Genomic DNA, 25,430 nt, shown 5'->3' on the forward strand with positions numbered 1-25,430 from the left:
TCCAAACCGACCCCAAACCCCCCGTCCCACGAGGAGCCCGGCTGCCGACCGCTCCCCGAAGGCCGCGGCGCCCGCCGTCGGCAGCCACCGAGCGGCCGCCACCTGCCCGAGTCCCGCCGCCCCGTCACGCCCGGCCGCCCGCGAGGCCTCCCCTCGGCCTCGGCCTCGGCCGTGCCGCCTGCCGGGGGGCCGCCACCCGAGCGCCAGCGCGGCGCCGTCCCTCCCCTCGCTCTCTCCCTTCGCTCAGCGGCGGCCCCGCGGTGCCTCCCGGCGCGGCGCGGCGCGTTACCTGGAGCTCGGCGGCGCCGTACCTGCGCGCCTCTTCCAATGGCAGCGCACCTGCCGCCCGCCCCGCCCAATCAGCGCGCGGCTCGGCCCTCTGCCCCGCTCCTTTAGTGAAAGAATCCGACGCCGCTCGGAAAGTTACCTGCGCGCGCCCGGCCCGGCCGCTCTCCGCGCCGCTCCCCACATGCGAGGGGGAGGGGGCTGGGGCCGTACCTGCGCGGCGCTGCGCTGCCCCGGCGGCGGAGCGGGGCCAGGGGGGCACGGCAAGCAGAATTACCTGTAGCTCTGGTTCTGCCGCGCCGGGCGTTCGCGCGCACCTTCACCTGCACAGACCTGAAAGTCCAGTTCCACCGGGGAGACCGAGCGCCGGGAAAGGGGAGCGAGTTCATTGGAGCAAACATGTCACAAGAGACGGACAAGTAAGTGCGCCCGGCGCGGCCCGACCGGTTGGATGTGTTCCGCCGGGCCGAGCGACGCGCGGCGCCCGCCGCTCCGCAGCGTGCGGATCCGGTTTGGTTTGTTTCGTTTCTGCCTGACTTTGGTCTTTTTTTGGGGACGATCTTCTCCCCGCTTCCTCCTCCCCCCCCACCTCGAGGATCCCCACGTAAGGCTGCGGGCGCCGAGGGCACGGCCGTGCGCTGCCGCCCCGCACAGAGCACGAGGCGCCGCCGGCCCCGCGCGCCCCTCGGCGCTCACGAGAACTGCCGGCCCGGCCTCGTGCCCGGCCGCCCCGCGCTTTGTTCTTTCCCGTAAGGCCGCTGCCAGGGGACGCCCTGAGGCCCGGGCGCAGGAATGCGGCGCGGGCCATCTTGGTTGGGTGCGGGCGTCGGGCGGGTAACGGGCGGAAGATGGAGGCGGGAGGTAACGGGAGGGAAGATGGAGGCCGGGCGCGGCGGGACGGCCGCTCGGTGCCGGCGGTCCGGCCGCGGAAGGTGCGAGGCGCTCCCGCCGCCCGCCCCAAGGGCCTTTGTGGCAGAGGAGGCGGAGAGGAGGGGCCTGTGGCCGTGCGACCTGGGGAAGGGCGCGGGGCCCCTGTGGGGACGGAGGGGTTACTGGTAGAGGGCAGCAGCGGGGCCGGCTGCCGTGCCACGGCGGCGAGGTGAGCTCGGCCGCGGCCTCCTCGAACGGTCGCTGCTGGCGTGAAGTGAGGCCCGTGGCGGCAGGAGCTGGGAGCGGAGGTTGGAGCTCTGCGAGTGGCAGCGAGAACGAACGCATGAGGCTCCGGTGAGGGCCGCGGCGACTCAAGTGCGAGGAGGGGAACGAGGACGGCGCTCCGAGGGCTGCTGCGGGGCGGGGAGGATCCGGGTTCGCCGAGAGCTGTGGGGCACGGGCACGCATCTCTGTGGGCGCAGCCGGGAGCTGTGGGAAGCTGCAGCGAGGCCTAACTCACGCGTGAGACTACAGGAATGAGGGCGAAAGTGATTTTCCTCTGGTTTTCGAATGCAGCCAGTCCCAGGACCGCCCTTCATTGCGCAGCATGGCGTGAATGTAAGCCGCACATGGTAGTATCTCTCCCTCTGTTCTCACACCCCGATGGTGTCACCACCGAAGGGACACTCAGACAGCAGCACTGCCTCTGTGCAGGTGGGCCCATGCTCTGCCTCTGGTTGGTGGGAGAGCTTGAGAAAACTTAGAGGTGAGGGTTTGGGAAGGAAATCAAAAGTGAAGAAATCCCCCGAGCTCTTTGTATACAAGTGTAATGTGAGTAGACAAATAAATTCAAGATTCAAAAGTAGACAAATAGAAAGATGACCGAGTGGAATGAGGAATTAGATTAAGCTGAGATGGTGCATGGGTAGGTTTTTTTTTTGTTTGTTTGTTTAAGGCTCTTATATCATATGAAAACCTAATCCAAGGAGTATGACATTGTGCTCCTTCACGTGGCCAATTCTTTATGTAAAAACAAACCTTCCCTAAGACAAGGATGGACAGGGAGGTCAATCACTTAATGGTCAGTTGACTTGTCAGTATTGGTGGGCATGTCTTTGTGTGGTTTGTGCTGGTAAAGCACTGCTGGAGGCAGGTGGTTGGGAGGGACACAGAAGGCAGGAAGGGCCATTGGCAGTGCTCCCTGCATCATCCTCTTTAAGTGAGGGAGGTGGTGGTGGGGTGAGAATGCTAAAGAGCAGGTCACTGGATTCTAATGCTAACTGAGGGGGCTTGGAAGGGGAGATTATCCCTAAGATACTGTGCATATCTCCCATCTTTCCCCTTAGCTGAGCTGCTTAAGCTGGGTCTGGCCTGCTTTCTTCCCTAAACTCCTATCAGTCCGAGGAGATAAGACATGGTTTCACATGCATTTCTCAGAGGTAGTACTGACTTAAGCATGCTGTGACCACTTGCTGCTGCCTCCCTTTGCCTCCTCCCCCCAGCGGTGTGAGTAGAGGTGTTTGTGCAGCAGCAGAGCTGGCTGAGGGAGTGCTAGGCCAGCATAGCCTGGCCTGCCATTGGCAAATATTTTTGATGACTTTTTGACCAGCTTCTTGTCGATCTGGCTACATCATGCCATCCAGTGATGTTCTAGGGCAGCAGAGGGAGGGCAGGCAAATGACTGGAGCTAAAGACAGCTACTTAAGCTAGAAGCTCTGCGGAAGGAAATGTGCTTTTGCCTTTCTGTGAGTGTTCTGGAGACCCATGTGGCTGCCCGTTGTCACCCATTTCTCAGAGCTATTGCAAGGGGGCTTTTTTGGCAGGGATAGGGAGCATCCTCTTGGCAAGGTGTCTGCATTCCTGGGTTCATGACTGCATTTGGACTCGATGATCTCTGGAGGTCCCTTCCAACCCCTACAATTATGTGATTTGCAAGCTGAAAGTTGTGCTTGCTGTAGTGTGCAGAAACCATTAATCTCTTCAGAACACAGCTAGAGCTGATTTGGTGACCTTGGTACTTGTGAGACTTAAAAGGGTGCTGGATTGCTGCTGGCACTGTGAATGAGGAGCAGCAGTAGTCCCACCACAGTGCTGTCCTATCTGTTTCCAGTTTTAGGTGAGTGGCAAGTCCCTCAGCGGCTGGCACTGATGCTGCCTGATGAGTGGGGTTGGAAGCAAGCCTGTGCATGCTGACCCTGTGGCTTCAGCCCCAGCTGGTTAGGCTGCAACACTTCCAGGATGCAAAGGAGCGACTGAGGACAGGGGGCAGATGGGGTTGGGGTGTGCTCAGACCAATCATGTGAAGGAGGGCTGGGGGCAGCCCAGGTCTGCACTGAGCATGTCCATGTGGGCGAAGAACTGGGGGAGGTGATGCTGAGTGTGGAAATAGGTTCAGACCTGTTCCTGTGTGTCATTGGAAACATGTTCCCATCCTGCCTGCCGCTTGGCAGCGTGACTGAAGTCCATCTTGGACTCTTAACAGAGTAATTTTGTTCTGGTTTTGTGTTTCTTCCTGGATGTAGTTTCTGCCTTTATACTATTTAGCTTAAGCATCCAGTACTGTAACAGCAAAGGGCATTTATGGTTTTCTGTGTGATTCTGGGAATTACACTTAGTTCTTTCTTTGAGGGCCAAACCTATTACCCATCAGCTCATGAGGAATGGCAATTAGGTTGCAGACTACTAATTTATTTTTTTTTTTTCCCCCACTGCTGAGAGTCTGGATGGAGAATGTATTGAGATGAGTTTTCCAGTATTAATCATCAAGGAATGAATGGAGAAATGAGAATTTAGAGATTTTAAAAGCTTGTACTTTTCAGATATCAGGCTTGTTCTCATGGATATTCCCCAGGAAATGTCCTCTTTGCAGGGAAGGTGGAAAGTCAGCATGTATAACATTGCAGAACTTGCAACCACAACTTGGCTGAGTGGAGTAGGGGTACGAAATGGTTACTCAGTCCTGTAACACAGGTGTCCCTCAGTGGTGAGACCGGCTGGGGGTCTGAACAGGAGGGAGGAGGGGATGTTCCCAGATCACTTCCATGGCTACAGTGGTGACAGAACCTCCTCCTTGGGCTGGGATCAGTAGGGACATCATTCTTGGTTTGCAGGGACATGTGAAGGGGAAATAATATTAACCCAGCTGACATTTGTTGTCAAAATTTTTCACAAATATTAATCCAGTGCAGACCGTGATGGTTCCCAGAAGTATTTTTTTTTTTTTTTTTTTCTGTGATTAGGGATCAACCAATTAACTTACCTTTCTTGCAAATGCACAAAAAAATGTTTTGAAATGCTGATTAGGAATTAATCACGGGATGAGTTTTCACTAGCTTTCTAATCAGTGATTGGGACAGTAGTAGCTAGTTGAAAGGAAAGAACTAATTGGCTTGGATGGCCCAGTGTACAAGGACGCTGTCCTGTACCTTAATGGCACCAGCTTCATAAAGAACTGTTGCTTATGAAATATTTAACCAATGAAGCACTATTAAGTGCATGTGAACTGAGGAGAAGTCAAACATTGCAACATACAGGTAAGCTGAGAATGTCTCCAACCTGAAGATTACACATCTGCATAGTTCTGTTCATTTTCTAGTAGTTTGAGACAATGGTGTATTTCATATTTCTATATTTTATTTGCTCTGTAAAGTATACTTCTGAGTTTACTTTTTTTTTTTTTTGGTATTTTGGGTAATCTTACCTCCCAGGATTGTTCAGCTGTTGAATTTGTCTTCCTCCTGGCCATATAAAAGATTTTGTATTTTGAAAATCTAGCAATCTGTGCTGTCAGTGCGGCGATTCCATTTCCATTAACTCCCATGGGGGTAATGAATGAGTCAGGGCTGTGGGGTCAGTGGGCAGGTTAAACTGCAGCAGCTCAGGGAAGCTTTGCAGTGACCTGTTCTTAATTTTAAAGTCTGCTGCTGTTTTTGTAGGCAGCCAGAACAGCCTGTGTGCTGTGCATGCCTGAAGTATGCTTCTGAACAAAACCAGTGTGGCCCGATCTGAAACTGCCAAGTAACTGCTACTTCTGCTCAACTGTGTGTTGTGAGCTCCATTTGTCTTTTTTTTTTTTTTAAGCTTCATTTTTTGAGGAGATGTCACAGTGTAGTGTGGGGTTTTTTTTGTTTTTTTTACCTCTGCTTTGGCATGCTTAGTATTTCTTTCAATGTTAATGAATCATCAATTTATTTTAATCTTTTTAATCACTTCTACATGCTTAAGTTATTTTAGTTCTGAGTAAAAACAAAACTTCTGGAAAGCATCTGATTGTTGAATTAGTCTTTTTTTTTTCCATTGATTTGCGCTTACAATTAATTTCACTTCCTCTCTGAGTGTTTTTTTAAAGGAGGAATAATCCATTTTAGTCATTTAACGTGCATGATCTTGCTCAGGTTGGTCTTGCACTCAAAAAGAATAATTGCCCAGAAATTGTGAGGGTCCCAAACCTGCAGTCATTAGTAGGCAAAATTACTCTGCCTCTTTAATGGAAGCTCCTTGGTACGGGCGGCTGCTTGGGCCACATGTTGTGTCTTCTGGGCTGCAGGTGGGCTCCTTGGTTTGGTTCTCCTTCACTCCCAGTCATCTGTGTATTGATAACAGCCCCCTGGATTGCTCACAGTGCATTTTGGAGACCTGTTCATGCTTCTGGGGAGGATGTGATTGCTGGCTGTGGAAGATGAAATACCAAGAGATATGAGCTGGAATTTTCCTGTTCATTAAACACTTACCTTCCTTTGTAGCTTAAACAACTGTCTAATTGAAGCGAAGATGTTGCTGATCTTTTAATTATGACTTTGGCAATAAATTCTGAGGAGTCAACACTTTTTTAAAATAAAACTTGCAGTGAGACAAATGTGTATGTACAGTTTTCTTTTTAAGCCGATGTGTAGGCAGAGCAGCATACAGATGTTAGTGAATTTGGGTTCACCTCTTCAAAACAAATGCTTTCGAGTACTAGGAGGACTAGGGCTACATTTCATTTACACATCTTTCTGTAATGAGCACAGGCAGGAGTGTATGATCAGTGATCTAAAGGTTTTTAACTTACCCAGCTTGGGTATCTGTCTTTTAGATTAGGTTTTTTCTTTTTTTTTTTTTCTTTTTTTTTTTTTTCTTTTTTTAACATGGTCACTATAGTCAAATCGGTGCCATGGATTTGTAAGTACACTTTGTAAGACAGCTGCTCTGAATCTGCTTTATAGCAGTGGCCTCACAACTGCCTGGAGAGTTGTGCAAGTGTAAGTTAATCTTACAGAGGGCTTCAGGACTATTGAAACACAGTAAATGATCCTGCTCTGCCCTCCTTCATTATGTAAAAACTGAAGGAGGAGCAAGTTGCAGCTCCTGGATGTGGCTGGAGTGGGTTCCCACGTATTTTGTCATAGCCAACAACACATGGGTGCTGCTGGAGATCTCTGCCTCTTTTCACAGGAGGAAAGCTGATGCAGGTAGGTTTTCCTCCCATAAAATCCCCAGCCACAGCATTCTTCAGCCTGGTTTCTGGTCTGGACAGTTAAGGGATCAGGAACCCAGGATGCAGTGTGGTACATGTCTGCCCACAATGCAGAAGCAGTCTCTCTGGCTTGTGTCTAGTAGAATTTGCATTTCCCCCAGTTTCCATGCTGTAGACAATTGCCCTGTGCACTTTCTTATCATCCAACAAAAAATGAATTTATGATAAGTATTCTGTGGCCTTGATGTGCTGGGCAGGGAGCCAGGACGCAACAGTCTGTCTTACCTTTTCCAGTTATTTGACTGGCATTACAATTTGTGTACTTCATAAGAGCTGTGTGGACCAAAGCTCATATGTGAGCTCCTGAAGCAACCTTTTGAAGAAGGTGCTGCATACATGTACCTGGTGCTCTTATCTCACAGGTGTCAGAACAGGCAGACCACTGAGACAGGATTCCTCCCAGTCCTCTACTGCCATGCATATGTTACTTGGTGTGCTCCCATCCAGCACCTTGCAAGCATGAGTGGGGGAAACCCTCATATCTTACGTGGGGGAATAAACGAGTCTGTAGGGATACGTAATAGAGCACCATGATTCTTTTTTTTTTCTTCTTTAGTTTGTTCTTGGAACAAATGCAGTGTCAAACAAGCAGTCAAATCCCAAGGAATGCCCAAGATGTGTCTGTTTTCTGTTTCAAGAATGAATTTCCCAGATAAGACAAAAGTTGGCGGCATCTGCAGGAGACTTTGTTCCCCACAAACACTGTCTCGAACAATGTGTAATGCTGAGCATATGGTAGAGTGAGTGGGATGTTTGTACAGTTCCTACAGGCAAGTTGCATCTGGGTCCATCCATGCACTTGGGTTCAGGGTTGCTCTCAGCCACCCCTGGCATCTTTGTACATTGAATTTAAGAAAAAGGAGACTGAGTATGCATGAACTTTGCAAATCCACTAGAAAGCTTGTGTTCATCAAAAAGGGAAAGGAGACTGGCAGGAAATCTTGTTTTTCAATAAAAAGCAAGCTGCTCACCAAGCTGCTTTTTTTTTTTTTTTTTTTTTTTTTTTTTTAAACCACTTTTCTTGAGTGTATTGATGAACATTTATGGTTCCATCTTAAGTTATTTTACAAATTGCATCGAGTTGTGTGGGGTTTCATCTGTAGTAGGATTCTGTAGCACCAAGTGCTGGCTGTTGAAAGTTGCTCATCTCCAATCAGGAGGACTTGAAAGTGCTGCCATCAGCATGGTTGGGTCCCGTGCCAGTGTTCCTCTCCAACTTGTACTGTGGGATTCCAGGTACTGCAATGAGGCAAAGTGAGCCCAAGTTTGGGTGTCTCTATTTATATGCTACGCTCACAGAATTTAGTTTTATAAGCTTGATACAAACTAGAACATTGCTACTGAACTGTTTGGAGAAAAGGATTTTGCAAATTAAAGGTTGTGTGAAGCTTAGTCATGAACATACATGAAGTGTCAAGCAGTCTGGCCCCTCAGCTAGCCCATGCCTTGGGAAATGGCTCCGTCCTTACACATCTATGTGTTTAGATACAAATTGCCTACTGCTGTTTAACAGAAGACAAGCACTTGGCATTCACTAGGAGCTCATGGGACAGCTGGAAAGGAAGCTTGTGGCTTTCACCTACCGGCTCTCCTCTCACTCCATCTGCAGTAAATGTGGTGTGATGTCAGAGTGCACAGGCGTGCCGCTGGCTCTGGCTGGTTAGTGTGTGTCCTGGCAGTGGGCAGGCCTGAATGTGGTGGGGGCATGGCTGGGGCTGGGCTCCTGGCTTGCACTGGTAGGCCTCAGGAGGCTTTGATCTGCTGCTCTTGCTGTCCTTTCTGGCCAATTGAAGGGGATGTTATAAAGTATGGCTCTTTTGGTCAGGGGGAGGCTGGTCTTCTTGGAGCTGTGCCTCTGTCACATCTGACTGACCTGATCCTGGAGGTTTGGGAGCTGTGGAACAGCAGAGGGGACACGTGCACATGCTGCAGCTGCAGCTTTCGTTCTCCAGGCAAACATTCCCTCCATACAAATGACCTTAATTAATAGAGAAGTTTTCTTAGAGCGAGCTCGGTTGTTTTGGCTGAGTGCTTTGCGTACAATCTTTGAAATGATTGACTATGTTAAATCATGATAATTGGGTCTGACCATTAACCTCCCACAAAGCTGATTACAGCTGGAGGCAGGTGGGGGGGGAGGGGAGGAGGTAAGGAAGAGGAAGTTTTCTATTTTTCTTAGTGCTTTTGTTTCAGTCTGTTTGCAGAGTAAACACAACAAACGTGTGGGTTGATTAGCTGCAGACCATCTCTCCTGTCAGAGGAGGAGGTTACTGAGTTTTAAATGTGAAAACCTGGGGTTTAGGGAAAACTGCTGAGAGGCCTTGGGCCTCTGCACGCGTGGCTTTGTGGTGCCCGCCTGCTGACATGCAGGCTGCTTGCTCTGGAGCTCCTGCACCTTCACTTCCCAACGCAGTCACCCATGACACCTGTGTGGGACAGCACTATCTTCTGATTGCTGTAGGATTGATTTTGCTGAGCTGGGGCAGTGCAGAGCAGCTCCTCCCCTCCAGCATTTCTGCGTCTGAGTGCTGTGTAGTTGTTAGAAGGTGCTTCCAAAGGGTATCTGCTGTCTGCCTGCAGCGCTTGTAAGCAGTTATGACTGCTGTGTGGGTAATAGAGCTCAGTGCAACCAAAGGCAGTGCTGACAGTGAGCTGCAGGCACTTTGTGCGAGCTGGGCACTGTGTGCTGTGCAGTGCCAGTGCTGCAACTGAAGGGGAGCTCTGTTGAGGAAAGGAGAATCCTTGCATGGAAAATGAGCAGCGAGCCAGAGAGAATTGGCTACTCCAGAGTGGGGACGGGCCTTCTGCCACCCCTGGCACGAACAATGGGGCTGCTGCAAATCTGATTTGAGCCGCTAACAATAACGCATTGAAAAGGAAAGCAGACCTCGCAGGTCTCTCTGTCTTTCCCTGGGTCCCTACTTTGTACTTAAGCTTTTGTTTGCTCTAGCAAACCCACGGCAACACAGATCTATGTGTGAGTACAGGGAGGGTGAAAATCCTTAGAACAGACAGCAAAAGGTCAGGCAGAAAGAAAGGCCCTTGGGAAAGAAGGGGAACTTCCAAAACTCCAGGTATTTCAGATGAAAGAAGAATATAATCTGAACTGTAACCACTGCATGTATTTTGTGCAGCTATGACGTACTCTTTTCCCCTAGAATTCATAAAACTCTGTTCCACATCTCACGTAGATCATTTTGTTTTTCACTGAATAAAGAAGCCTGTAGCCAGTGCTCCTGCACCATGGAGATAGTGATCTCAGCCACCCCCTCCTCTTCCCCACAGGCCAGGGGTCACGCTCTGCTTCACGTGGAGCCCACAACTGTTCCCGTGGCTGAGGTCAGGCAGTGGGCTGTTAGTCCTGGGGCTCCCTGCGAACAGAAGCCGCTGCACGGCCCTCCTGTGGTGTTGTGCAGCCACCATGGTGTGGCCTGCTGAGCTGGCACTGCGATAGCTAGAGGAGAGCAAAAAGGGAAAGCTGGATACCAAATGGTTCCTATGCAGAACGTAGCAAGAAATGGCTTATAAAAAGCTACAGTGTATTCAGTTATTTATTTGCCGTTTTTGGATTTATATAGGATAATGTGTTAAAAGTTTGATTCATTGGGATCTGTGTAACTCGAGCCGTACATCTGGGCAATGCTCTTATATGTGCAGCAAGCACCCACTTCTTTCTGCTATTGCTCTGTCTGTCTGTTGCTCTGCTATCTTGTGTAATAGGAATGCTGCTTTTTTTTTTTTTTAAATCCATGAGATTATTGAATGTTTTTACAAAAGCAGATACAATTATCTTCATTTATGTTTCCATTACACTGGAAATTCCTGCTACATCTGCAGCAGAATAACCTCTCCTATTAGACTTGCTGGCACTGGTCAGTTTGTACTACTTTCCGGATGGAGGAAACTGCTCTACTGCTAATCCCACTTACTAATGGTCTTCAGTATATTTACAATGGATCTGTAACTGCATCTGATGAGTGATAAAGTGGGAACTGAGCTCAAATATGTCGACTCATGATGTTCCATCCATGGACCCTTTGCTCGTACCTTTGTTATTGAAAACCTGTCTGAAATTATTGACTCATTACATTCCACAAGCAGAAAATAACTCAGTTATTGGGTGTACCCTGTTATTAAATACTGAACCAGGCTCAGTTTAGGTGAACACCAGACTAGCATTACATACATTTTACTTTTTTTCCATTTGTGTCTTATTGTAATGGATTTTAGTTAATTTTATTTTTCCCAATCAAGTGTAAGCTAACAAAAATATTGGTGCAAAATTGTTCTTGTATTGTAACTTCCTTTTTTTTCACAATTAGTTTTAAAATATCTCAATAACTAATTGTAAAAATACATTTGCATTATTATCAAGGGTTAAGATACTTAATACTGTTAAATATTTGTGTCATCGAGTTTATTACAGAGGCACTTGCTTGATGTAACATATCACTTTCATTTAGCTATGTGATGTTCTTTAACATGCCTTGTGAATTACGAATAAAGTAATCCCTCCTGGATCACCTTTTATTCTTCCTGTCTATGCAGTAACAAGCGACTTGTGGCCTTAGTGCCAAATGACACTTCATTCAACACCAGACGAGCCTACACCAGCGAAGATGAAGCGTGGAAGTCGTATTTGGAGAATCCCCTAACAGCAGCTACCAAGGCCATGATGAGCATAAATGGTGATGAGGACAGTGCTGCTGCCCTTGGCCTATTATATGACTATTATAAAGTAGGTAACTCCATCGGTATCTCTCCCTGCTGCACTGGCAGGGGCCCACTCTTATGAGGCATCAAAAGAGCCAGTTTTCAACTTGCTACACCTTGTTTTATCTCCGATATTACATCAAGTGTCCTTGCCACTTTAGGAAGCCTCCCTGAGGCTGTTTTCACGTATTTAGTTCTGAAGAGAAAGAACAAAATCAGAATTCTTATATCAAATGTGCAGGCATGGTTTCTTCTACAGTACTGCATTCTTCCTCTTACCTTGGAAGAGCCTTGGATGAATAATCCCCCTTTATTTGATGCTCCTATACTTGCAATACTAGTTTAAAAGTGGAAAAAAAGGAGACCTTGTCCATCTGTAGGTTTGTCTGCTTTTTTGCTTCATTCTACAGATGTTTTAATTTGTTCTTTGGCTGGAGTATCTCTCATCTGACAGTTTCCCATGTTATTTTTATTTGTACAATGATTGTAGTAGGCTGTGTACAAACATACAGTGAGGTCTAGCCCTTGCACTTGAAGTTTGCAGTCTAAATAGAAAGGTGGAGAACATAAATGGAGCTGGACACAGAGCTGACTCAATATACAGGGTAGGCATTTACGTATAATTTCAGTCTGTTATCTGATTTTAAGCCTAGGGCTTTATCTTCCACTTTGATACTACCTTTCTTTTTCATGTATTTCATAATTTAGGGCTATACCAAAGGATTCTGCTGAAGTTGGAGGAGAGCCCTACAGGGTACTTCTCTCTGTAATGCAGAAATGTCACTCTGAAAACAAGGCTGACCTCTTTGTGCTCTGGAAACAAAATCTGTGATGCCTACTAAATGCTAAAATCTGGAATTGGGCTTTTCACTTAAACTGCCTTCGTACTCCTCAAGCCACTGATGTGTGATGTGAACAGATGACCTTCTTTGAAAGCCAACAGAATAATGCCAGCTCCGCTCTTAATTCATGAAGAGGTGGCAGAAATGGAAATTGAAAATGAAAAACCTCTGCTGTTAGTATTTATTAGCATAAATGCTTTTGGAGAATGGGTTTCTCAGTCTGCTACAATTATTAGATGAGTGTTCAGGAGAATTTATGGACAAGATGCCATATGCCGACATTAGCGTTAAACACTGTTTTCTTTCATTACTGATTGCATTTTGAGAGATGTTCCATTCTTTTGTCTGTTGCAATGAGTAGGGAAGGGTATTTCCCAGTGAGAAAGAGGAACGCTCCTGTTCTCTGCTTGGCAGAATTACCAGAGTCTGTGAAGTTAATGTGGACTCATACAATTCAGGATGTGTACGACCATCTGGAGTACTGGCTTCTGTCCTAGCTATACCCTTGTATCTAGCAGTTCATTACTCTGCTGGATTTTTTTGTATAAGAACAGAGAACAGCTCTTTCCCTTCCCAAAACAATGTTTCAGGAAATGTGTCTGTCCCTGGTTCCAGACAGTTGCAAGAGCCCCGGGGGGGTTCAGATGGAATAAGCTCTTTTAATCTCAAAGCCATTTCCAGCATTCAGTAATTGCCACTTCTGTCTTAAAGTGAGAGGAAAGGATTGTTCTTGATGATGCTCTCAAACAGGAAGTTGAAACCTAGCTTCAAGCCCTGTGCTGCACTGTAGAGGAGGATTTCCTATTCACAAGACTCTTGAATTGCCCTTGTTTATCATCTGCTTCATTTATTCTGACGTGCTGGTAATGGTGGTTTTTTTGAAGTGCTTTTCCTTGTCAACAGGAATTATTAGAATATACTTTTTTTTTCCTACCTTCTCCTACTGATATTTGTCTAAACACTGACTCCCCCTTGGGGATAAATATATGATAAATATGTGAATGGGAATCAACAGGTGTTAGCTGTGGCTTGGATCACACTTCTAAAATTCATGAAAGCAGTTTGTTAACCAGGAGGACACTGGATAGGGAGAGAGGATGTCTCTAAGAGGAGGAAAGGCTCTGGCTGGCACTTCTAACACTACTGTGATCTTGCAGATACAGTTGATGTTAACCTTAGGTACTGTAGTGCACTGTAATATCATTTTTTTCCCTCTAAATACAAGTGTTTTCCTCATCTTTTAATAAAGTATTTAAAGATAACAGGCATGAGTTTAGCCCATCCTTAGGTCTGTTCTTGTTCTTTAATCATGAATTGACTGCTGTGATGGCGTGGAAAAAATAGGATGAGAAGCGTTAGTTCCAAAATTGCTGGTTCAGCAAAGAAAAACACAGCCATGGCAGCAACTTTGCCCTTGGTGATTTCATTTCTATGTTAACTTCAGAAAACCAGCATGTGGGAATCTGTAAGCCATTTGGTGTCGATTTGAGTCTGTCTGGGGGCCAGATTTGATTTAATTCTCGTGGCTGCCATTGCACTCAGCAAAGCAGAAGTCAGTGCTCTCTGATGACATGCCAGCACACCCTGACCTCTTCTCATGCTAGTGAAGAGAAGGATTTGTACGCTTCCCCCGATACAAGTTCTGCGTCTTTCTGACTGCTCTGTAACAGGAGGACCTCACAGCTGGCTCTTGTGGTTTAATTGAAAACTTCCTCTGAGCTAAAATGTTCTTCACAGAGTGCTCATCAAAGCATCCCCTTTTCATTCTCATCATTTGTTAAGCAGTGAAGAGCCCGTGTGTCTGTGTGTTTGGGAATGTAAGCTCAGATTTTGACTTGTTTTAACCTAGTTTGATATTCCAGAGATAGACATGTAAGAAAGGGCTTTGCTCCAGATTTATTTACCCAAGAACTAGAAAAAAGCCCCACAACTTCTACATTTCTTCTCTTTGAAAATTATCTTGTTCACAGTAAGTCTCCCAAAGAAAAACAGCTCCTTGCATCTGTGTATTAGACAACTCTTGGTCTTTCTAGTTATTACAGTAGAGCTAACTGAAGTTACAAGTACCTGACAGTTGCATTTACCTGACCCCATGCCTGATGTTGTTCTCAGGTTCCCAGAGATAAAAGGCTGTTGTCTGTTAACAAAGTGAATGATAATCAAGAAGACCAAGATAAAAGGTACAGTATTATTCAAAATCATACACCCAGATACTAACAGTGTTGATCAGTTGTGAACTGCAGGAGCAGTGATAGCTTAAAGGTCTATGGTTTTCTTCCAAAAGATACGAGAATGAAGGCTATCTGGGAAAGCAAACTTTACTCCTTATTACTTTTAATTTATTAAAAAATAGAGCAGGATTATTACATATGCAATTTGTATGTAATACACAATTACATACGCAAAGTAGCAGAATTTTCATGACTTGTGTTTTGTTCTTTCACTGCTGCTGAGATTAGTAAGGTCAGATTACATTGGCAGTTGGCTATTGACTGCTTTTCCTTCAGTTTTCTTAGGGCAGAAACTGAATGGCTTGGCTTCAGTAACCCAGTGTGTATAGTTTTATTTGACATAACTGTCTACCCATAATCAAATAAAGTAACTATTAAAATCGTTCCCTGAGAAGTTCTTGTCTGTCTTCTCAGATTTCAGCCCTCCTCAGCAGGCTAAAAGTTGTAGAGTCAGAGGAGCCTGATTCCTGTTTTAATTTAGACCTGTGCGCAAGGAAGAGTGTGTTTAAGGAGAAATAACGAATTTTTTGCTATGCAAAATTTCTCAGTGCAGCTGATCTTGTACAAGCCTATCCATCTGTACTAGTATGCGTTAGGTGAAACTTTAAAATAGGTAGTAGTATAAATCCACTGTTTCAGAACAGAATTAACGTTTTTTGAGGAGCAGTTTTACTTCTACTAACCTCAGAGAAGCTCCAAAGTTGAGTGTGGTTGTCAAAACTGGCCTCAAGTGAAAAGCTTGAAGAGAGAGGATCCCTAATGTCAGAAGCACATTTCCTGGGTTGAAGACAAAGCAGAATGTTACATCTATTGCAAGTTTTATAGGTTAACAATTTTGTGTCAGAGCAGCTCCTGTGAACAATCTGTTTTCAACAGTGACCACAGGCAGAGACGTGGGAATGCTGCTGGAGGTTACCTTGCAGCCACGATCTCGTTACTGATCTACTCTGATACAATAGGATTCCTGTGCTTGTTCTTTCAGAAGAGCATTGGTATCCGAGTCACACAAGCAGTAGTGTCTGGAAAGAGCATACAGCATGTGGATTTTGCTGTTTCTGCTTTTTCACATGCAAATTATCTACTGTTAGTAGTCCATACCTTGTGTTACTCTTTATGCCTTTTTGTGCCTAAGGGTTGTTGCACTCCTAGGTTGACTTCCCATCCAAATTATAAGCCAAGGCAAGTGTAATCCCAGATAGGCATAATTGATCCTAACAAGTCCTACCAATTATAGGTCAAATCAAGTGTATCCGTCTTTCCCAAGCTGTTGAAGAGTTGGGAGTCTCTCCGCCTGCTTCACCATGTCGTGTGCCTAGGATTTGTTAATGTACTACTTGTTATGGCAATGGCTTATCGCAGTTGAAAGCGCACAGATCTCCTTCCCTGCCACCTAAGGTCATTAAGCTATTTAAGGAAGAGATTTACTTTATCTGGACAGTTTCTAATGTTTTTGTTTTTGTCTCACAGAAATTGTCTCAGTTCCACGGAAGCTCAGAGTAATTTGAGTGGGGGAGAAAACCGTGTGCAAGTCCTGAAGACGGTGCCTGTTAACCTTTCCTTGAACCAAGACCCATTGGAGTCATCCAAGAGGGAGTACAACACAAATGTGTCTGGCAGCTCCACGCCAATTACGGGGACTGCAGTGACTGTGATAAAAGCAGAAGAGTTCACCCCTGTTTTCATGACCCCACAAGCACACTATACGAGAGGAGAAAATGAGGAGCACCGAGGGGTTATCTTTGAACCGTATGAAGTGTCCAGCATTGCTCCCCACACCAATTATCTCAAAGATGATCAGCGCAGTACTCCTGACAGTACCTACAGTGACACCTTCAAAGATGGAGGAACAGAAGTAAGTTTTTGATCTCAAATTAGCATCTAAGAACTCAATAAAAAGCTGTAAACAAGATAAGGGATTTGAGCTTGTAAACAAGATAAGGAGATTTGAGCTATCCACAAAGGCCGTTGAAAGAACAGTAATGTTAGTTTTAACAAATTCAACTCTCTTTGTCACGTTGATACCTGCTTTTGCTGGTTGTAGGGGACAATGGTGAGGTGTTTCTGAAGACAGTTTTTAAGTTGTTTAGTGGAAACTTGAAGAGTAACAGTTACTGATATTTTGTCTTGGAGGATATTGTAGCAAGCAGAAGATAGATACCATTCCCAAGAAAGATCAGTTATCCATTAACTAAATCTGCCTTCAGACCTTTTCCTAACTGTAAGAAACAGCACCCATTTTGTAACTGGGAAATTCTTGATGTTCTTCTGAAAGTGCAAATGAGCAGTGTCTGTCTGCTGCTAAATAAACCTAATTTATTCAAAAGCTGTCCATTACACTAAGCTCTGCTCTGCAACATGAGCAAGGACGTGAAACTAGTGGGATTAGGGGAATGGAGAGATTAACAAGCAAGGAAATACTCAGATGCTTGTAAATGAAGAGGAATGATGAGGAGAAGAGAGAGAAGGAGCTGTCTTGTCACTATTTTACACTGTTCTGCTGAGACAAAGTAATTATAAAACTAGCCTTAGTATAGTAAGTACCTCTGCCTGCAGCAGAGTAGTCCAAACAAGTCAGAACTGCAGAAAGGTAGAACCAGTTTAAGGCTGACTCTGCTTGTGTAAATAATGATATGTATTAGGCGGTAAAACTCTCCTAAGATTTTCTGCTCCTCCTCTGTGAAATGGTACAAGTAACAAATGAAAATAGGAAAGAAGCTATGTTAAGGGTAATTTGATCTTACTTGAATGTTGGAGAAGTTTGTTATGTGTTTGTTACGTGTCTGTTAGAAAAGTAAATTGTCTCCACATAAGCACAGTGAATGAGGACATCTGGAGATGACATCCATTTTAAGATAGAGAAACCCATTTAAGTCAACTAAATGAATAATTAATGAGAGAACTTAGATTGCCAGTGAAAAATCAGTAAAATCAAACCTGGGATTATAAACGCAGTTCTGCATTATCACATTGCATTGTTTCAGCTATTTTTCTTTGTTACTGGTTAATCACTCTTTTTAGAAGTCTGGTGATAATGCACACAAGGCTTTCCAGGGGAGCTGCAGCCCAGCAATTCCGTTACGCTGATTTGTTAGGGGACCTTGTGCTGGAAGCTACCCTAAAAGGCAGTCCATGCTGTGCACTGTCATATCAAGCATGCACAGGTGGTGGTGGGCAGAAAGGGAACTTACCTTTTGCCTTGCATCCCAAACTCTGTGTTATGGTGTCAGTAAAATTTTGTTTAATGTTTTTTAAAGTTGCTGGTAATTTGTGCAATGTCTTCTAAAGCAGTACGGTGCTTGTCATCTAGGCTTTCTCTGCAGCCTGTGGAGAAGGAGGCAGCTCACACCTGATTGCTTGAAATGACTGGCATGAATTCCAGTGTGGCATTCACGCCTCCATCTTAACTTCACCTCTTACAGGGGGATTGAGCTTTAGCCAGGTCTCCCCTGTAGCTGCTTTTATGCTAATATGGGACAGTTTTCATTGTAATTATCCCCTCACGGTTTAGATTTCTTGTGGTAGCTAATGCATGTGGATCCTTGACTTTTGATTTTGAGGAAATACCCCAGACTGATACATAATAACTTTGCATTTCACTTCTGTCCTACTGGATATTTGTTGTGGTGTTTCTGGAAACAAAACAGCTTTCTATTGCTGAGCAGCGATCATAAAAGAAGTCCTGGAAATTAAATGTAATGATCCATCAGTGACTGAGAATCACTACTCACATAGTAGAGTATAGATGGGTTCATATGTTCAGGAAGGCAGAGTATAAATCCTTGATTAGTCTTCACAAAAGGACTTCATTTTTGAGAATTCTTTCTCCTGATATAATTTTTGTTTTGACAGGTGTTTTAATTTTGTAATGAGTGAGTGAAAGTTTTACTTCATCTTGTAAAGTGTTCATTTTGCTCAAAGGAAATATTGTATTGAAGGCAAAATACTTCACAGAACCACAGAATGGCTGAGGCTGGAGGACCCTCTGTGCCCCTCTGGCCCACCCCTGGTCCAGCAGGAACACCCAGAGCAGGGGGCCCAGGCCCAGGGCCAGGCAGCTTCTGAACATCCCCAAGGAGGAGACCCCACAGCCTCTGGGCAACCTGTGCCAGTGCTCTGGCACCGCACAGCACAGCAGTGCTGCCTGGTGCTCAGAGGGAGCCTCCTGGCACTGGGCACCACTGAACAGAGCCCAAATCTGTCTTCATTGCCGTCCTCCCTTCAGATATTTATGGACACTGATAAGATCCCTCTGAGCCTCCTTTTATCCAGGCTGAGTAGCCCCAGTTCTCTCCACCTCTACTCATAGCAGAGGTGCTCCAGGCCCTTGATCAAAGCCTTAGCCTTCATCACTACACCTATTTAAAATAGCATGCAGCAATCTAAATTTGTATCAACATTTCTTTGTAAACCTTATGGACAGCTGGCCACATATAATTTTAAATAAAGCAGAACAAAACAAAAGTCACCATGAAATCTTTAGGAAAACTGATTTCTTCTGAAAATGTGCTTGTCTTTGAGATGGGGTATGTTTTTACAGGTTTGTTTTAGAATGTATTAATGTACAAGCAAGAACTACAACAAGGAGAAGATGTTTTTCAGTTGCATTCCTGTTCGTTATGAAAAACTCTGAAAGCTTGGTATAAATGAACTTTATCAATTCTAGTGTGAAGACCATTTAGTCTTCACTTCGGTTTTTAGGGATTTCAATTTTAAATGATGACTGATGTTTTTTTTCTGGAGGATTCTCAAGTAAACACAGTTTTGCTTTTGTTGCTGTTTTCTGTTTGTTTGCATCAAATTATACCTAATTATTGTTTCTGTTTTTCAGAAGTATCGCAGCGTGTCAGTGGGGGCTGAAGAATACATTTATGAACAAACAAGGTATGGAATCAGCTTTGAAATATGTTGGCAGGCATCACATAAGGGTTATCAAGGAAATGCTTCCTTGTCCACTTCCCACCCTCCTTTTTGTCAACCTGGGGCACTTGCAGACCTCTCTTGACGCTGAGCAGCATTGTCCTTCCCTTCTCTGCATGCTAGTTTTCAAATCTGTGTGTATCTTCACCTGTTATCTTACCTTGGTTTGGGTTGAAACTTCTCTCGAGCCCTTGAAGTTACGTGAGATTAAATCTGTTCAGAAGAATTCTCCAGATAAAGGGGCGCGGCTTTGACAGCTGAGTCATGGAAAATCTTCCCCACCTTTTCAGGATGGCAGGTTGCACAGCTCTGATGTCTAAGGTGGCTCAACTAACTCTACTGACCTTTTGAAATTTCTGTCTTTTGTTTTTTGTTCCTTCCAGCTTTCTTAGTTACTCCTTGTAGGTTTTCTGGGAAACCCTCTGTCTTTTTACAATGCTTGTTATTATATTTTAAGTTTACTTATAAAGTGAGTAAAGCAGTTATTTAAAGCCATGTAAAAAACGGAGAGTTTTTATAAGTTTTGGAAAAAGAATTTAAAAACTGAAGTTTGAAAGGAGCACTGACCTCCCTGCTAAGAACAGAAAAAATGCCTGCACAGAAAGGGCAGATGCTGCACAGTCACTTAACTATGGCAGATTGTTATCAATGACATTTATAAGCCAATGCTTAATTTTAATCTCGTGAATAGTTCTGTTTATATCTGAGAGATTATACATGTTTTAAAAAACAGGAACATGCCTACATTATTTTTTTTTCCTGGAGTAGGCACGGCTGCTTCTGTAGCAGAGGTTTCTTAGAGCCTGATCTTTTTTTCTGAGCAATATTAAAACAATCATTAACTTCAGTGCGCTTGGAACTGAATTGCTGTGTGGGCAGTACGTATGAGGAGATCTGTAACAAAGAGTGCTACAGTCTTAGACTGGCTGTTCATAAAATCAAATCCCGAAGCATTGGCCTTGCTAACAGTTCTCGGGCATTCAGTCTTTTCTGCTATGACGCAGGTCCACTTTGTACTGTAACCTCCAGATACGCACTAAGGAAAGAAAAGTCTTCTTTCCTAGGAGTTCCATGGAAGTTGGAGATGCTCAGACATTAGTGTTTCAGATTGAAAGTGATGAATGTGAAAGTAACTGAATACTTGATACAAAAGTCCTTAAATACAGGGCTTCAGTTAAAATCCATGGTGAGATTTAGAATAGTATTTTAACCGTTTGAGTGGCTGAAGGAAACTCCTGCTGTAGCACGTGCTCTGGTTTGCCAGCTGGAAGCAAGGAGAAATTTCCCAAGTAGTAACACAGAGATTGCACAACTGGCCAGGGGCAGCCTGTCTGGGGTTTACTGTTAATGGAGCTTTAAAATTTTTGTGCTTTAAGATTTGCTCCTGAAAGTGAAAAGAACTAAAGCTAGGTGTTTTCTTCTGATTCATTTTTAAAAGAAGACTTGTAAAACCTTAATTGCATATTTTCTTTAAATAAATGAACTCCTGCCACTCCTCTTTGTATTGCTTCTCTGCCTAGTGCTTGAAAATAGCAGTTGGACTTTCTGTTCTTCATGTGCCTCTTTTGCAGCAAGTTTTGTTCTGTTCTTACTGAATTTCTGTTTCTGTGGCACTACTAAGTGTAAATGTCTGTGGAGGTAGGTGATTTCCTGATTAATACTGTAAATTATGCTTCATTCCTTCTTGGCATTTGCCACTTTCGGTGGGATACGTAGCCATGTTCTTTATGACGGTTCTTGGTTCTTTCCAGAGAAAGTAAAGATGAGGTCTTTGATCCGAGACACTTACAGTTCTCATAGTTTTATGCTCACTTGCCAGACCTGATGAACACAAAAGAAGAAATTTGCATTTTTCAATACTTGTGTGACATTTTCCAAGCATTTTATTTGTTTCCTAAGCCCTTTGCCATGTATATGTACTGTATGAAATATGAAATGTGTGGGGACAAAGAGAGAAGGAGAAAGTGATGTGGAATTTATTGTTGTTTCTTTCTCTGTCCTTTCAACAGCACTTTTCAATATACACTAGAAGCTACCAAATCTCTGCGTCAAAAGCAAGGGGAGGGGCCTATGACCTACTTAAACAAAGGACAGTTCTACGCCATTACGCTGAGCGAGACGGGTGACAACAAATGTTTCCGGCATCCGATCAGCAAAGTCAGGGTATATTCCAACTTCTTTCCTAGATGGGAGTGGAGCTCTTCATATAAATGTAGTTGTGGTTGGTTGGTTTTTAGTTTTTGTTTGTTTGTTTGTTTGTTTTTTGGTGGAAGAGGACAGAAAAAGCTTACTCTTACGTCTGATTTAAAGGTGGGAGAGTGATATTGCTGGTGGTCTCAGTATTGGAGTTAATTGATGAGTTGGGAGCGATCAATTGTATATGTATATATCTACCTTAGTATATCTACTTTAGTAGATATATACATACTTTAGTGTATGATTTTGGCAGAATGATCATTGCACACATATTGCTGCTGACATGGGTGAACTTATCATTGCCCAGATTAAAAAGAAAAATCAGAGAGCTGCCACATTTGCTATGTAAGTCCATCTTCATTTGTGTACTTCAGCAGGTGCTCTCCAGTGTATTTCAGATAAAATGTGAAGAACTGAAGCCATCCTCTGTGTCACCAATTTTTAAATAGTTATACTGGTTAAGTGTGAGCTGTCACTTGATGTTCACCTAGAAATATGCCAAAATAGATGATTTGCATCTCAGATTCTGAAAGCAAAACTGAAGCCGGGTGTTCAGCAACATCTGCCTAGTGAGCAAGACTCCTCATTTCCCTGGTGATGTTTTTGAGTAAGCAAATCCTAACCCAGTAACCTTGAAATGAGCAGTTGAGCCTCAGAGTTGATGCCCTGCAAATTTCACCCTGAAGCTGGAAGGGCTGCATATGTATGAGGCTGCAGAAGTGTTTCCATCCAAATAAATGTTCCTTAAAAATGTTGTGACTTTAGTCACAGGAACCAATGAAAATCAACATGAGCAGTGAAGCAGACAGCAAAGTTATATCATAGAATCATTTAAGTTGGAAGAGACCTTTAAAGGTCATTTTGTCCAATTCCCTTGTAATAAACAGGGACATCTACAGTTAAACCAGGTTGCTCAGTGCCTGATCCAGCCTGACCTTGATTGTCTCCAGGGGTTGGACATCCACCACATCTTTGGGCAACCTGTTCAATATGCTTCTGTCATACATGAAGTTTAGAGACAAGCTTTCTAAAGGCAATGATTTGTAAACCTGAACAATAGTTAATTTTTGGCCTGGTTTCCTAAGGGCATGAGCTTGATGATGGTTTCACTGTTGACTGAAGCTGGTATAAGACTTCCCTATCGCTGAAAAGTCTCTGCCTTTGACATCCCCTCTTTGTGGTGCCAGCTCTGCCATTTCTGCAGCTGAAAAAGGAGTTGGGGATCTGATCTGGCTGTAAGCCAATCCTTGTAAGTCTGATTCACTACATATACACATGAGTTTTGAAGCAGCAGAAGGGATGGAATTTGTAAAGGAGAGATTTCTTCTAGCAAATATGTGGTTTAAAGAAGATCATGAAATCACACACAACCTTCACAGTCCTGTTGTGTTTACCAGGCACTCATTCAAGCAACTGATTAATTTACTGCCAATTTCGTCCAAACCTGACAGAAGGGCAAGGTGTTTGAAGGTATTAAGGCTCTGCAAGTTCAACGTATATGGTGCCTAGAAGAAAAAAAAATAGCACCTCCCCTTGATGATGAAAATCTACAGTCTTCCACTCTGAGCTGGCAGTTCTGGTTAGTGTGTGGGCTGGCCAACTAGCACATACCTGCTGGCCAGTCAGTATGCAAACTCAAGACTCATCCATGTCATGTGCTGCTTTTTACCCATTCAGCAGTACGACACAGAAGATGTATAATGATGTCAGTTAGCTTTTGTAGGTCACGGAGCACATGAATGGTTACAGTGGTGAACATGCATAGGGACATAGGTCACGAATCAATTGTGATCCAGTTCCTTACTTATGAAACATTTGTTGTTGTTTTTATGAGCTTGGTGACTCAGGGTTCAAGGAAGAATAGGGACAAAAGAAGATGTGTAGAAGCGATTTTGTTGTTTTGTTCTCTGTTATTTCTTTTCTTTGCAGGTTTCCTAGCATGAGCATTCTTTCATTGTTTTTGTATTTTTTATTTTCCTTGACTACAGCAGGGCTTTTTAAAAACGCCTCTGTTACTGATGTGCAGTTTTGTATAATGTTTCCCTTGAACCGCACAGTTTAAACAGAGGGAATCCAGAACTTGAACAGAAAAGCTCAGTGAAATCCAGTAAATATTCATGCTGAGTTTATCATTACATACATGTATGCAAGAGTCTTGCTCCTAAAGACATTTGGACATTAAAACTGTATATTCATGGAAGAATATGAAGAAAAGCATCAACATTATCACCAGTCATGCTCAAATACTTACATTTTGTGGAATAAAATTTGCTTGAGGTTTTGGTGGTTGCAGGATCTTACCTACTACCTTTTTTGTCAGGACATAATTATGTAACCCACAGAAGGCTTCTCCTTTTAACTCCCAACAGCACAAAGATACCAAATGAGACTTCTCTCTGAAGTTTTTGTTCCTCCATTGCATTGTCATCAGTATCCCATGCACAACTAAACTGCCTTTTGAAAATGTCCTACCTTTACTTCTAGTAAGTCTGAGCTCCATAAAAATGCAACCACTATTTTAAAACTACGTTTCTTTAGTTGTGAAATTTTACATGCAATTGCAGTATTGGACTGCAATAAAACCAGTGATCTTTTACAATCCAAGCACTGTGGGAGAGCACTGATTAGAACTGTTGTGTTTCTGACTATTAATTACATATTAACTAATGCACCCTCTGCTGTTGATTTTCTTAGAGCGTGGTCATGGTTGTTTTTAGTGAGGATAAAAACAGAGACGAGCAGCTGAAGTACTGGAAATACTGGCATTCCCGGCAGCACACAGCAAAGCAGAGGGTCCTTGACATCGGTAAGTATGAGAGGATGTTTTGGAGAAGACTGCAGAGTGTGGAATTCTCTGATGCCTTTCACAGAGATGTGGTGGAATATGTTGGCAGTGGCTGTGTGGGTTGCACCCTAACTTTTAGCAGTGACTTATCCCTGCTAGGAAAGGCTGTATGGTCTGTGAATTAGGAAGGAGACTTGCAGACGAACAGTCCTCAGCAGTCATGGAGTAAAGCTTCTACTTGTAAATGTACTTTAACAGTGTTCCCTCTTTTGCTGGGAAGTTGGTGTCTGTGCCTTCTCAGGAGTGGCTGAAGCATTTCCTTTTGCTTCTCTATGACTGGTCCATTCTTCAGTCCAGTACCAGCCCACATAATAGTTAAGTTAGCAAATCTAACAGAAAGGCTTCCAGGAAGATGTAAATGTTTCAGGGCTGTGTTGCTGTAAGGGCCTCACTGTTGTGTAAGTGGAACCTGAGACTTAAGATACCGTCATTATGGTGACTGCAAATAAGCACCCAGGTCTCCTCCACCACCTGTTTTTGAGTCTTGTCAGTGTTGGAGTAAAGTGAGGGAGAGATGCTGAGTTCTGGTGTGCTATCCTGAGAGACCTGTTTACTGTTCATCCTGTCTAATTCACAAGCCCATCTTGATCAGAACTGCTCTGTCTGTGTGCTTGGGAGATTAGAACACAAGAAGAGCACGTACCTGTTGCACAGGAGCCTAAAGTTGAAATCTGTGGGAGTGTCTAGACATCAAGCACTTCTTCCCTCCTACGGACAGTTTACACACGCAGCCATCTGCAGCTGATCCCTGTCAAAGGAGATGGTGAGACCAAAGCAGACAAAGTCTATCTTGTTTTCACTGCCTGAGGGAACCAAACCATTGAATGGCAGGAATGAGAGGGAGCAGGGCGGGGAGGGAAACAGAGAGAGGACACTGATGAGCATACTGTATGACTTCATGGGGGACCAAACACCTCCAGCACTGGGAAGTGGTTCCCAGAATGGTCCTACTCATACAGTGCCTTTTGACTTTCAAATGCTGCACCCTCCAGTGAAGTTGGCATAAATCAGATGTG

The 25,430-nt window shown here is 44.3% G+C and overlaps 1 protein-coding gene across 6 annotated transcripts in view; it reads left to right on the plus strand.

The window, feature by feature from the left end:
• Positions 1-396: 396 nt before the first annotated feature.
• GRHL2 (grainyhead like transcription factor 2) overlaps positions 397-25,430 on the plus strand; it is a 63,814-nt gene continuing 38,780 nt past the window's right edge. The window contains exons 1-7 of one of the 6 annotated variants that reach the window (XM_052704748.1): positions 397-704; positions 11,219-11,408; positions 14,338-14,405; positions 15,924-16,308; positions 19,285-19,337; positions 21,383-21,536; positions 24,264-24,375. In XM_052704748.1, the coding sequence (XP_052560708.1) occupies positions 685-704; positions 11,219-11,408; positions 14,338-14,405; positions 15,924-16,308; positions 19,285-19,337; positions 21,383-21,536; positions 24,264-24,375 (982 nt within the window). In that variant the 5' untranslated portion in view covers positions 397-684. Of the gene's footprint in view, positions 705-1,417; positions 1,774-6,386; positions 6,606-11,218; positions 11,409-14,337; positions 14,406-15,923; positions 16,309-19,284; positions 19,338-21,382; positions 21,537-24,263; positions 24,376-25,430 lie in introns of those variants that run through there. The other 5 variants (XM_052704746.1, XM_052704747.1, XM_052704749.1 and 2 more) reach the window with 5 other exon arrangements.

The sequence above is a fragment of the Tympanuchus pallidicinctus genome, unplaced genomic scaffold (assembly GCF_026119805.1).
Source record: "Tympanuchus pallidicinctus isolate F22 unplaced genomic scaffold, pur_lepc_1.0 scaffold5, whole genome shotgun sequence".
Classification (NCBI taxonomy): Eukaryota; Metazoa; Chordata; class Aves; order Galliformes; family Phasianidae; genus Tympanuchus; species Tympanuchus pallidicinctus.